The following is a 14,571-nucleotide window of genomic DNA, read 5'->3' as shown; positions in this document are numbered from 1 at the left end:
CTTGAGAAACAACAGTGGGTTAATTGACTGGATCATTTTAAAGGATTTTTTTCTCTTTAAAATCAGAATTTTCATCAGTCATTTTACACCAAAACTAAACTGTGATTATTACGATTATAGGAAGATTTGTGCTACCCAACCTACTACACTCTGTAACATCATTGCATCCTCAATATTTTATAAAATATTATTATAAAAGCTATGACAGATATGATAACCTTTATTTAAACAAAAACAAAACAAAAAAAAAAACATAGGGTGGAGCTGAACAGGGCAGGGGCACACTGACCTGGTCGAGCAGCTGTGCCTTCCTCCTGAGGAGATCTGCCTCCTCCTTTAGTTGCTCATTTTTGCCTCGCTCATCCTCAAGCTGGCTCTCCTGTTACGAAACCGCGAGTTCAGATAAAACAGAGGAAATCCACGTCTCCCAAGTCATCACTGTGTCCACTAAGGTAATGCTTAGACCAGACTGGAGGGCGGCCAGACATCACATGAGAAAGAAATACTGGAGTAAGAAGATTGCTTACCAAATCCAGACATTTCTTCTGTCGCTTCTTTACTTCATGCTCAAGGTTTTCACATTCTTTTCTCTTCTTGCTCAGCTCGCTTTCCTAAACGAACAATGATAACAAAGCGAAGACTGTTACACTAAATCCTTATTCTGAAATCTGACAGCAGTTCTGAAACTAGATCTAGTTCTTTACGTGGTTTTAAACAAAACCAACCTTTAAACAGAGAGCTGGATATACGGTACAAGAGCAAAGTCATGAAAAGCAATATGTTATATAATGGCGTGATTTGCATTTACATTTTGCAATGCAGAAAACATTGGCTTGAGTTTCTATATTGACCTCTGACATGATTCAACGAGGTATTATAAAGCTTAGCATCCTTTAATTATTCTAAATGCAGCTTACATGCAGGACCAGCATAAGAGAAATCAGCTTATTTCAGCATGGCCACAGGGCCTCAATCAAGTATTACCACTGTGTCTGTGTGGGGGGAAGCTACAGAACAGACAGGCTAATTGCAGACCACCAGCAGCTGACTGCAAGAGATACTGTACTCTCACCAGTGATGACACAGCAAGACAATAAAGATAATTAAACTGCAATCTGTGGTCTGATTTGCTTGATTGTGTATCTGTCACAGCTTTAAATTATTGGCTGTGATGCTAAACTAACATGGTAGTTGGAATTTGACATTTAACACAGAGGCTTCTCACTGAGCTGTTCATTTGTTGTGGCTCCAGATTGATTGATTGATTGATTTATTTATTTACTTATTTATTTTCAGAGTTTTGGATCCCAGTTTGGATTGTCCAGCTTCCCATGTACTAACTCTGTCTGTTGCCCAGAGGACGGTACATACTACCATGTGTCTCCTCTCATGCATGTGGAGCTGTCAGTCATTTTGTCTCTAACCTTGTTTTTTATCACAGCATAAACAATGCTAAAGGCTATTTTTTATGGGACTTTTAAAAGGGCCACTGTTACAACAGTGTTATGAGTATGCCAGTGATAGTTTCAGTATCCCTGAGGATTCCTAAGGATACAAACTAGACTAAGAGTCTAACAGCCAATGCTAGCAGATCTGTGAGGCTGTTCTTACAGTATACATGCATCAGCATGCTAACATGTTCACACTGACAATACTGACCTGCTGATGTTTAGCATGGTCGTAAACTACAGTATTAGACAAATTAAATAAAAAATTTGACTTGATGATGGTGTGAGATGGAAAAGTAAGGGATCGCTGAAGTTATGACAATTCACCTACTGAGCACCGTGAATGCTTCTACAACATTCCTTCCAATAGCTGTTGAGATATTTCAGTGTGGACCAAAGTGGTGGAAAAACCAACATCACTAGCAGCTAAAAATATAACCCGCATGCTTTCTGGGCTAAATTAGTTTATGAGGGAGCTCAGTGTTTACTCAGCTGATGGCTTTTGACATTCATCTGTAACTCATTTAACTCGTCTTAGAAATCCCACTTTTTTCACGAAAGACAGCTAGTTACTTTATGATGCAAGTTTAAGTGACACTTGAGCTATTCCTGATGTCCTAGAAAGACAAAGCTCAAATAAATTAAGGTCCTCTTTGTCTAACCAGGCTGTGTTTTAGCTATAATGATGTTTAGCAGAAGCCAAACTGATTTAAATTACATCACCAGCTATCAGCTCATCAGCTCATTCCCCAACCCCCTTCTTAGTTCTGCGGCGTTAATCAGGACAGAAATTGTGCATTTCAGCAAACCAAAAAAATATACAGTGGTACATCAGCATTTAAGTTATGACTTTTTCCTCACTGCTAGAAAACTTCACTACCAGCTGTGTTTTTGTGAATGAAATACACACAAATAATGATGGCATACAAACGGTAACTGACTCTATTGCTACTTTATAATCAGGCCTGCCTCGTAAGTTGCTTTCAGCTGATGTAATGAACAATATCAATGCTCTAACAATAATCAATCAAAACAACATGAATTAATGTCTGGAGTCTCTATTTTCTATCCCGACATAGAAAGTCTATACAGAGCTGAGAGGGACTATAGTCTATTTAAGCCATGAGACCAACTTGTAGAATCAGCAAGGCCAATGTGCTATGCTCCTGTTTCCAAGGGACAAGATCAAAATAATCCCAGCATTACATAACAAATCTGACCCTAGTTTTTCCTTCAGTGGCAGTCAGCTCAGTCACAGCACTGAAATTCAAGCCTCAGTTTCACATGAAAATGCACAGTGGTTAGCAAAGCACTATTCCTGCAAAAAGGCATAATACGCAATTATTGCTGCTAAGTGATGTATAGGACTCCCACTGAATGACTGGAGCCTTTAATTCGAGCAAGAACAAGCAACAGCTCTAGTTTAGTAAAAAACGAGGCAGTGTAGGCCTGGAAAAACACTGTGTTCTGAATGTTCCCCTACATGTCAGGGTTATTTTCAAGTATCAGCTAAGTTTAGTACTGGATGCTCTCACCAGAAACTGTAGGCGCTGCTCCTGTGTGTGTTCCTCCTGATGGGAGGGGGTCGGGCTGAGGCCCGGTGGGGGCGTCACTCGCAGCCCCGACTCCTCCTCCTCTCCGGGAGTCTTCTCACACCTGGACGGAGCTTCATCTAATGCCACACACGGGGTCTCTCCTACAACCTGATAGGGACAGGAAGAATCAGTCAGTCACTTTCACATTGACAGAGGTCACCTTGAAAAGCCAACATCCGAGGCGTGGTACTGAAAAGCTTCTGTTCTGATCCTAAAAACATGAACCAACTAGTGAGGAGGGAGCAAATGTGTGATTGTTATACTGTACACTAACACTTAACATTACACCCCCAGCTGTGAGGGAGGGATTAGCGGCAAGCCTCCTTCCCAGTGGTCCAACTACAATCAATGAATAATCCAAGGGGAATCCCTCTAGCCGGCAACATGACTGGAGCTCATTAGCAGGAAACCTGTCCTTTCTAATTAGGTTGCATATAATGACTTGAATGTTTCACAGTGGGTTACTTTTTTTTTTCTTTTTTACTAATTGCAGCTACACATTTATCTTCATATCTTGTATGATTTGTCTGACTAGGATCCAGGTGGGGGACAGTCTGACATTGGTTAAGGGTTAAGAGTCGGGAATCAGTATCTAATTTTAGAGCAAACCTACTTATGCTCAGAGAAGAACTGTGCTAGTGCAGCCAAGGCCATGACCTAATAACAGGATCAAAGGCACTCTGCCACGTGCAGCAGAGGGGATCTCTCCTTTACACTCTCCTTTCCTTTACATCGTTAGTCGCTAAAAGGCATATCACTCAGCACAGTGTCCACCGGTTAAAGACAGGGATTATCAGAGAATAAATGGTACAGATTCATAAACAGTACTGGCAATTTCTATGTTGGGGTGCAATTAAACCAGCCACATACCCCAAAAAAGACGTTTATACATGTTGTTTCAGATCAGTGAGAGTGTTTGTTGTCTGACCGTTTCCAATAGCTGGCAAAGGGTTTTAACATAAAAAAAGAAACAGGAAAAGAAAAAAACACAAAAAATTTAACAAATTATTTCTCATTATGATTCAACCTCAAAACATTCAATCTTATCATGTTGGAGTATATATACACTGAAGAGAATGACAGTCCAGGTAGATGCAGTCGTATCCTACTCTCAATAAGAGACTAAATTATAACAAGACCTCTTACTTGACTGGAAAATAATGTGTTTTGCAGTCATGCAGCAGCCTGGCAATAACAAGACAGAATGGCTTCTATGGAAGACAACCCTTCATTTCATAAAGCAGCTGATTCTCATTGGTATTAATACTATATATGACAAGATGCATGCATGCTTTAATTTCATCCTCTATATTATTTCCCTGTGCAGCATAAAAATCATGTGAACGTCTTCTGGCACCACACAGTTACATCTGTCTGTTAAATACCTGTTGGTTAAATGTGCAGGTGCTTAATGTAAGCTTGTCTGCCTTTCACACGTGCAGCAGCTTGCATCAGGGAGAGTGAAGGTTTGTTGTTTTTCAGTACTATGTACAGGCATCATAGCTGATACGGAAGACCTCAACATGGGGCAGGTAACTAATTGTGACTGTTCAGCACCAACTGGGTGCCATGTCTGTTGAGCAAGTTAAGTTAAGCAAGGCTACCGCTGGTTTATCTTTAGGATAGGGGACCAGATGGTGTTCGTAGTGGTGACGAAAGGCCAGCAGGAGGCACTAAATCCATTGGCCCCTGTACAAAAACAGTGCAGAGGAATGAGGGCCTTAACTAAGCACTCTGATGACTTTACTGCTCCTGATTCTTTTTGGTGGTCATTAAACATCCCATCACATCCACCATAAGTGCAGACGTGCAGGGTGATCACAGCATCGGGGCAAAATTCCCATCCTTGTATTTGGTTAGTTGTGGTTAAACCACTTGGTCTTCTTGTGATTCTTAATTAGCTTGCAGCTCTTCATACCCATCCACTGGGCTGGCTTAAGTGTGTGGAGTTTGTTGCTACAATCTGGCAGCCATGCAGCAAGGTGGGAGTGACACATTGGCAAGTTAAGATCCCTGCGCAAATCTGAACAAGCCCCATCCTTTTTAATCCTTATTTCACTCATTTTGAGGGTCCTCTCTTTGCACTAAGTAAAACTGAACTTTTCTTACTATTACTGAGATCTTATAGATAAACAAACCTACTTTTAAAAAAGTCTTTGTTTTTACCTTTCTATCGACAAGTTGATATATTTTTATGTAACTACACAGTGATAACATATTCCAATCAGTATGTCATACATTTCTCCCAGTCAGCAGGTCAAATCCCTTAAAAGAGCAATCCTTTTTCTAAAGGGAATGTGAGAGCTCACAATGATGAGTTCAAAGCAAATATAATCAGGGTTCAGGCGACGTGTGATATAATTCTGACATGGTTTTGACGAATGAGCACAGAGGGGGAATATTACATAATGGCTCATTTATACAATGTTATGAGGAATAAAGGGACTGTCATAGAGAGCATTAGACCAAGGCTTAGGCTATTATGAATCATTTCAAAGGTTTATGTGCCAACACACTAACCTAACAAAACTTTGTGTGACCTAACAAGCTGTGCATGTTTTAGAGATTTCACTTGGTCATGGTGCAGTCAGTGTTTAATTCTCTATTCGCCTATGGACCATTAAGAGAAAAGATCAACTGAGTTTATTGTTAGTGCTGCAACAAATTCAACAGTATTTTGTAATCTAAAATACATGAGCAGAAAGTTCATGTGGCATTGCTGTACCCACTTTACTGTACTGAAACTCAAATCATGTCTGGGAAGCGATAAAGCCCCTTTCCAGTGAGGACTGTAGCAGTACATACTCAGGCATTCACACGGATTTCATATGAATTTTGGGTTGATTTTTTTTTTCATTGAATTCTCAATGAATTTTCGATAAATCAATTATCAATTCAGGAATATCACATCATTTTAATGAAGGTAAAGAGTGAATCATGTCAGAGCGTGATTAGATTAAGACGTGTAAACATTTGTACAGATTCCCCAAAGGACCAATCCTCACAAGTTACCAATTTGTTCATATAAAAAGTACATTTAAAAGAGACTATACAATGAAAAGGTAAATCATCCAGCATGTTGGCAAGAATTTTATGCTCGCATTGACCTACACTGGTCACAGTCAATCAATGCTTTAAAATAAATTACCATCTCTGAGAAATTATAAGCAATACCTGTGTTAAGATAAAGCCTGTGCAATGTTCAGTAATAATCTGAACAATCTCTGAATAATCTTAACAATTACAATAAACGTTCCCTCTTTTAAGAGAACATGAGTTAAGGATTACAGTCATTTTCCAGGGTTCAGGATTTTGTTTACATTTCCAATGTTTTTTTTTTGTTGAGGCCTCATAAAACGAGTTTACATCCGGTTTCTGATTTCGATTGGTGTCATTAGGCTGATGTCCCAAAATGTAACATTACAGTTAACTGCTCAGAGACTTGCTGATTTCTTGTGTCCATGTCCATGTCCATTAAATATGAATTAGCAACCATGCAGTCAATGTCATGTGGAATTTCTGGGCAAGGAAATGGACAAATTCAAGGATGCTGTGCTTAGCATCAGCTTAAATACTAATACACAGACACCACCTTTGAAAAGCTAATTCATTTGTGTAAATACCTTACCAGAATGTTTTCTTTATTTTACATACTAGTATCACTGATGCCATTTCTGCTCAGTCAGCAGCACCAGACATTCACACACAGTTAGACTGCAGACAAATGCTCTTTGATCCTAATGATGGAGTCAAATTAAATCATCACTGAGAATTAGCTGGTGGGGCTGGTTGCACCTCTGAGTAAAAATGTGCTGGCTCCATACTACTTGAGAATACACTACACTACTTCTACTGCGTAGAATACACATGAACATTAAACCTGTTTACTATGCAATAAAACACTGAGCTCAGGTGTACTTACAGTATACTGTAAATGTTCAGTTATTTTTTATGTTAAATTATTATTATTATTATTATTATTATTAATAAGACATTCAGCCTTTAAGAACAGTTCCAACTATACTGACTGTTTTGACCACTTCCTACATTCCGTTGCTGTTTTATTTCAGTTCAGATTTTCAGTTAAATTTCACAGACTACACCTGATGGAGGCATCTTGCTTTGTCTTTGGGCTTGACTGAGTTATGATAGACAGGACAATAGGTCATAATGTCAATATAGTAGCACTTGTTTAAACTTTGAAAACACAGAAATCAAAAGTTAAACACCTTCTGTCTTATCTCTACTGTTGATTTCATTGTGAACTGAAACTTCTTTACAATCAAAATGTTTATTTTAGCATCTTAGCAGTCTTGATAAGAATTTGTAAAATGTGATTGTTGGATTGTTGACTCAGTGACAACGGGTGTGACAGAACTGATCTACAAATTATCAATGCATGCATTAAACATAATAAGTATTGGATATTGTATATGTTGAGAAAACACTCAAATGCTGCTGGATATGTAAAGACAGTCATATACATCCCTTTAAGTAAATGGCCTAATGAAGGATGGAGCCATGTCTAAAGTCTGTGGTCATGCTGAGGCCACAGCAGGTGCCACTGCCTATGTTTTTGTCAGACGAGGTCCTTGCACACTGCTTCACACAGTGAGGTGCCATTGTGGACACTTCACACTGATGTGGGTCCATGAATACTAAAGGATCAAGTACACCCTGGGCCCATGCGTACTAAAGCAGGGCCAGATCCCATTCAGCAGGCCCTGAATGCCATAAGCACATTGGTGTAATCCCTGCAGACTACTGAAACGGGTAACTGGATCACTTCTTTTAAAAGCACCTTAATGGATTGGCCTGGCCGTTGATTTTCTTTTTAATACGGAGCATATCGATGTCCACCAATCAAACGCTCTACCACCCTGTCACTAAGTCGCTCTGCCTAAATTCTACATCTGGAAGCTCCAAAATATGACTGTTACAAAACCGTGTTTCTGACAGGCTGTCCTTGACTAGGCCTCATGCATGTCCCGTCTTTCTAATTTATAAGATATAAGATATAAGTGGCAGTCTCATCACAGAGAATGGTGGGATTTAAAACAGAATTTACTGAAATGAATATTTAAAAAACAGCTATAAGACCTACAGGAAAAATCCCCTTAGCTCCGTATTGTAGTACCAACATGGGGGATGTAACATACTAATAATCTTCTAGAATAAGCTGGTAGTTTTAATTTCTAACACAAATACAACACCCACTGCCTTGAGCCAATTCTGTCACACCCTGGATTCGTCATGACACTGATTAGTTTTCAGTGTTAAGTCCCAACTTTGAGTCCTGCACGTCTTCAGTCTCACATCCAATCAGACACATATGAGGTTAGCCAAGGAAATCTACGATGGACCACTGAGACCATACACAAAGACAACAAAACTCGTAAGACGACCTACCCCTTTTGTGTGATCTGTGGCAACGTCAAGGCTTCCCTTGGCCTGCTAGTTATCCAGAGCAGGGCGAGATAGAAAAGTCTTTAGTGCGGCTGGAGTCTTACCTACCACCCAAAACCCTCTCACCGCTGCCACAGCAACAGAGAGCGGATTACTGGACTGTACCATTCTGTTGTTAGAGGGGATTAGAGTTCACACAACATGGCCCCTTTCTGGGTGTGCGCGTGCCACTGGGAGTGCGTGTGTGCGTCCCACAAACGAGAGATTACCACAATCGGCATTCTCATTTGAGCTCCACAGGCAGATAATTTTACTCTACTTCACAGGCAGTGGAGAATTTTACAAAAAAAAAAAAAAGAAACTACATGTATGCCTTTTAAGGGATGTGAACAGATATTAATACACTGGAACTGTACCTTTAAAATGTATCTCGCAAAAGGACACCAGGAAAATTACATTTTGCCCTATTACAGATGTTCACTGGTGTGGCTAAATAAAATGTTTAAATAACAAATGATACCCATACTGCGTTATGTAACCTGTAGTTCTGCTACTGTGTGTAATTTAAACACTTCGGCCAGTGACTGATATCTCTGAGCATCACATCATCGGTAAAGAACTGTTTCTAAGAACTGAATACAGAGGAGATCAGTATTACATGCAGAGAGGATCAGAGTGTGTGACTTTGGTATCTTTGATCAGGCCCAAGTTCAAGACAGGGAATCATCTCATTATGGCTTGTGGCAGATTAGTATCGGGTCCAACGACAAGCCATTATATAACACTGCAAAACAACGTCCATGCCAACATAAATATTCACTAGGTTTCAGAAATATTTTACATTACCAAACGACGCTTAATCCCAACTAAACTGTAGAACGAAAGCCATCCATGCTCCTACATGTAAATACATGATCAGGTCTATGTTCATTTGCAATCACATATTTAACCTCAAATATGCTGAAGTATCATCAAACCAGATTTTCAGAGGTCCTACAGGTTTTTTCACTTTTACACTGACTTTGGCTGCAATGTATGGTTAATTTTCTTTAATTAAAAAAAAAAGATTCTACCTACACAGCTATGGTGGAATTTGCTTAGCCACTGCCATTTTGATAGTCTAAAATTACAGTTAAAATTACCTGATATCAACAGTTTTAGTACTTAGATTTATAGAAGACCAACAGGGGTCAGTGTAGAGCTGTGCTCTGATATGAGGGGGTGACTCTACCTTCTCCTCCCCCTCCTCCTTCTCAATCTCCCCACACTTCTCAGGGCCAATGGGGTCAGGACTGTGGTTGTGCTGCTGTGTGGATGATGTGACAGACAGCTGCCTCTGGAGACGCAGCACCTCCCTCTGAGACTCCCTCAGAAGCTTCTCAAATTCCAGTCTGCCAGATGGAACAGGGGAGCCCTACACGAACATATACACACACATTGAAAACAACCATAAGATAGTGACATCCTCACTTTAGCATTTATTTATTAAGCATTGCTTTTAATTTCAGTTACAGTTTTTTTTTGCATCCCAAAATTACTAAATTGATCTAATCTTATTTTTCATGCAATTTAGACCTGACTTCAAAGCACTCTAAAATAATGTTTAATAAATACCTTTGAGTGTAAACAGCTGAAAGTATAACAGTCTAAAAGCACAATCAGAAGGAACATCGTAACTAAAACAATAAAAAATCAAGTGAAGCTGATTCTGGGACATGGAAATCTAAAGTAATTAATCTGATTTGGACAATATATATTTTAATTGTGAAATTCATCCTGAGTGAAGCACTTCACCCTCCCTCACTGTCACCTGTATCACACAGTGAAAATGTGTTTTAAAGATGCGGCACAGACATTCTCATTAGATCAATGTAAAGTTTCATTATTAAACACATCAGATGTTCACATTCAGGAGTATCTGAAGTTAAGTCATTGGACCAGTAATTAAAAACAGGCACTTAGAAAGGCAGCTTATTCCTGCACTGTCATCTAGACATCAGCAATGACGCAGCCTTTGTAATACGGGCTTAGGAGGGAGTTAGGATGAGCAGTGCCCATATTGTCCAGCAGAGAGCGAGCTTGTGGCATTATGAGCCCGTGGCTGGGATGATTAGTAGCTGGGGATGGATGGGGTTTTGTGCCATAGTAGAGGGAAAACTTGAAGATCAATGAGAGTCAGAGATATGTTAAGAAGAGCAGTGGTTTCAGTCAAGAATGAGCTCAAGTCAGTTCTTATAAAACGACATACCTTAGTGGTGCCAAGCCGTGCCTCCAGCTCTCTGCACTCCTGCTGTAAGGCAGCAATCTCTTTGTCCTTAGACAGCAGTGCATCAGCGTGCTGGGCGAGGTCACGAGCTCGCTGACGGGCAAACGCCCTCTTGTACTGTTCCACTGACCCGGGTCTCATCAGTGACGGGGAGTTCACCTGTGTAAGAGCAAGAAGGAAATATGTGCTAATCACCAGAGAGGGTTACAGAGGTAAAGTTTCACTTTGGGTACAAGCAATATCAAGTAGTGAAGCAAACTAACTCAGTTTCAAAAGATTTTTGTTTCTGTAGTTTAGTCCTTCAGTGAGGAACAGGAGGTGATGGAGGAACAGGTGCACACAGTGAGCACAGCAGCCAGGACAGAGATAGCTGGTCCTTGACTTGTTTGCTAGATATTGTAGCACTTTAGGCAGACTGAGAGGCTGGGGGCTTTTTCCCTTTCAAGATCCCTACTCTGTTACATCAACAGCATGCTTCAAATACTACTTCAGACTTCAAAGAGAAACACTGTGCATCCTGCAGCTTTTCGTTAGAATAGTCTTCCTTCTGTGAAAAATGTATATGCTGTCAATAAAAAGAGGCCCAGAAATGCTGCATAACCACTTCTACCTGCTATGTTAAAAAGTAGTCAGGGAGTAGAGACACACACTGTGATGAAGCAACTGTATATCTTAGTATTTTTATGCTGTCAGTACAGCAAACAGCACAGTGTTGACTGGGTTGAAATCATATCAGGGTTTAAAATAGTGAATTCACGAAATGTTCCATGAGGAATGTGAGGGTTTTAAACGGCCAACCACTGTGTTTGATCTTTGGTTTTTCTTTATGTAATGTTTGTTAATTTCTTTGCTCCATGTCTTTTATATAAGAGACTTGCTGGACTTGTCACTGAAAACTGAGTTCTTGGAGCTATTCTAGTGATGCATTAAATTATTCAATAGGCTGCTGGTATTTTTCAACAAGGCTCCCATTCATCACATGCTCAGTTATTCCATTTAACTCATTACTGGACATTATGGTGATGTGGTGATTTGGATGGCGATGCTTAATAATGAGTCACTCCCAGAATTCGGGTCAGGGTGCAGGCAAATAAGCTCTGCTGAGAAACTGTTAGAGGTTTTTTTTTTGTGTGTGTGTGTGTGTGTGTGTGATATACCACTCTGAGGTTGGCCTCCTGCAGTTTTCGGGCCCTCTCTTCCAGCCTCTTAGCAAGAACAGCCAGCTCTGTGTTCTTCCTCCTCAGCCGCCTGACCTTCTCCTCAGTCTCTGGGGCGCTGCTCTTCCGCTAAACACACGGGAAACAAACATTATCATCATCAGACAATGCCTCCAGCAAATACCAACACAGCAATGTCAGGCACGAAAGTCACACAAACAGTTATTCAGGAAGGCTTGTTAATTGAAGAGGGAGTCAGAAATACACTTCCTATCATCTGCCAGTGTAACCAGTGGAAATTCAGATGGTACACGGGGTAAGGCCAGTATGCTGACAAACCAGTTATCTATTTATAAACTGAATAAATGACTGTAAAAAACGAGAAAGAGCCAGTTACAACACCTAACTGAAACAATGTACACAGATGTTTTATTTGACAGATCTGAGCACCTGGCCTACTTTCATGGAAGCCTTCAGTCAAGACAAACTCTGTTATTTTTAGTCTTACCAGAAGGCCATTTTCCTCCCTCAGTGTGGTGCAAGTCTTCTCCAGCTCATCGAGGGCTCGCAAGAGTTCAGAGTTCTGACGTACCAGGAAGCCATAATCAGTGCCATTCTGAAAAACAAGCACGACAAAAACAGATGCAGAGTTTACCGACCACTGTTTTTATTGTTTTTATAAAACACCAAGACTCACATGAATATTGTTGTTGTTGTTTTTTTAAAGAGTGAAACAGGGATCAATTTTCCTTTCTATAGAATTGCTTAAATCATATTCTGTCTGTCAGTTTCAGAAAAGCCTTCCTCTGCTTACGGAGCACTATCTAATGGTGGCTGACAGATGACGGCCCTCTGAAAAGGCTTTTCATTAGACCAAATCAATCAGTCTACCACTGGCTCTGAACACCTTTTATATCACACTAACTCAGCATAAGAAGAAGGAGAGCTCTGCTCTCAAATCGCACTATGGGGAGAGGAGGAGGAGGAGAGACAGAGTGTGAAGGCCAAAAAAGTGTAGAGTGAAATCAGACTGTATTCACATCCATTCCTTTTGACTCATTTTGCTGTGTTAGACATTTAATTGTGTTGTGTTGGCTTTTAAACAGGGAACAACCAGGTGTTGTTTGGTTACAAACAAAGAAATGAGAACAGGCCTCCAACTATTTCCCAAAGATACTTTCCAAACCTGGTGTATATTTAATGACTGTAGTCATGTATTGAAATTAACACACATGATGAGCGATTTCACACAGTGTAATAGTCCTGGGTGATGCACTAATAAGCTTGTTATCTTGTGAGCTTTTTGTGAAGGGACAGCTGAACAAAGCAGCAGTCAGTGTGGCAGATAGTCAATGTGGTGATCATGGCAAGTCATGGACGCTTATCGTCCATGTGGAGGAAACCTGGAAGTGGTGATGCCACCGTGCCTCAGTGCCTCTGTGTGTCAGGGATGCTCTAAATGAGCTCTGAGGCATAGAGGGAAGGGTGGGAGAGTAGACCTGGCACACGTGAGTGCAACGGCTGCAGTGAGAGCAGATGGACAGACAGGGCGAACAGATAAGCTGGAGGTGAGGGGAGGGTTTGTCCTCAGAGTAAAACACATTAGACAAAACTGTCACCTAGACTGACTTTGGCTGGTTATGTATGATGAGAAAGGAATTACTGCTGAGAAAGGTAATACTGCTGGATGATACCTGTGGTCGCTCTGACTAGTGTGAAACAGGCAGAGCATCCTCACCGGCAGCCACTGTAACCCACAGACAGATAAAGACAGGAGAACTGAGGCAGTTCACGTCCTGCAGAGTGTCAGTATGACAGAAGCACACAGATGGCTCCACATGTGAAACACCAGCAAACCTGTTCAGATGTGCTCCATAACTGTATGTCTCCATAATACTTTTGGGACCTCATTACTAACCTGAAATAGCCCTCTGCCTCAACAATGCTTTTGAAACAGCACAGAGACTAATGTTATATTAAACATCCTGATGATTTGGTGCACTAAAAAAAAAAAAAAATTGCATCAACATCATCTTGTGAGATTATGTTGTCTTGGTAACTGCAGATGATGGGCAATCTGGTGGCTCCCTGGAGGGTTTTTAATGCTAGTGTACCTGTTGTTTAAGTCAACACTAATGACCAGCTGTTTACTAAACCAGCAGCTGAGGCTCCTCTATGTTTATCTTCCAATATCATTGTGATGCTAACACTGGACATCCTGCCTGAAGACCTAGTTAGTGGGTTACAAACTAGTGCCAGAAAGACCATATGTTTTCAGGGTAAGACCAGTACAGACTAGCAGACACAATATTTTGAATGAAATTATTAGAGCATTATCTAGTGAGGAAAATACTGTACAAAAAAAAATTATTAAAATGTAAAAGTAGTAGCATGGAAAAATAAATGATGTGTAATAATTCATAGTCAAGTGAAACAGTTATAAATGCACAGTAGTATCTCTTGGAGATGGTCAAACCCACAGCAGTTTCCTAAAAGAAGTGCATGTTTGAGTAAATTCCCAATGCTGTCTAAATTAGTTGTAAAAAGCTTGCAGTCAAAGCAAAGATGTGATTACTATTTGTCACTGTAGGCAAAAAAGATGCTTCATAGACGACATCTATAATCAATGCAGGCACTGAGTCAGCAGGCACGTTCTCCTTAAATTTGAATGCACTCTATGGGCACAGGTTGGCACCAGC

General features: G+C 40.4%; 1 protein-coding gene across 1 annotated transcript in view; it reads right to left on the bottom strand.

Annotated features, from left to right (window-relative positions):
- Positions 1 to 14,571, bottom strand: part of LOC121190436 (peripheral-type benzodiazepine receptor-associated protein 1) — a 59,016-nt gene that overhangs the window by 24,536 nt on the left and 19,909 nt on the right. Inside the window, 7 exon segments of the mRNA XM_041051159.1 lie at positions 290 to 379; positions 528 to 611; positions 2,984 to 3,151; positions 9,681 to 9,863; positions 10,698 to 10,874; positions 11,873 to 12,001; positions 12,381 to 12,488. Coding sequence (XP_040907093.1) covers positions 290 to 379; positions 528 to 611; positions 2,984 to 3,151; positions 9,681 to 9,863; positions 10,698 to 10,874; positions 11,873 to 12,001; positions 12,381 to 12,488 — 939 coding nt within the window.

This window comes from Toxotes jaculatrix, chromosome 12, assembly GCF_017976425.1.
Source record: "Toxotes jaculatrix isolate fToxJac2 chromosome 12, fToxJac2.pri, whole genome shotgun sequence".
Classification (NCBI taxonomy): domain Eukaryota; kingdom Metazoa; phylum Chordata; class Actinopteri; family Toxotidae; genus Toxotes; species Toxotes jaculatrix.
Note: the sequence above shows the minus strand (reverse complement) of the source record. Positions and strands in the feature narration are given on the sequence as shown.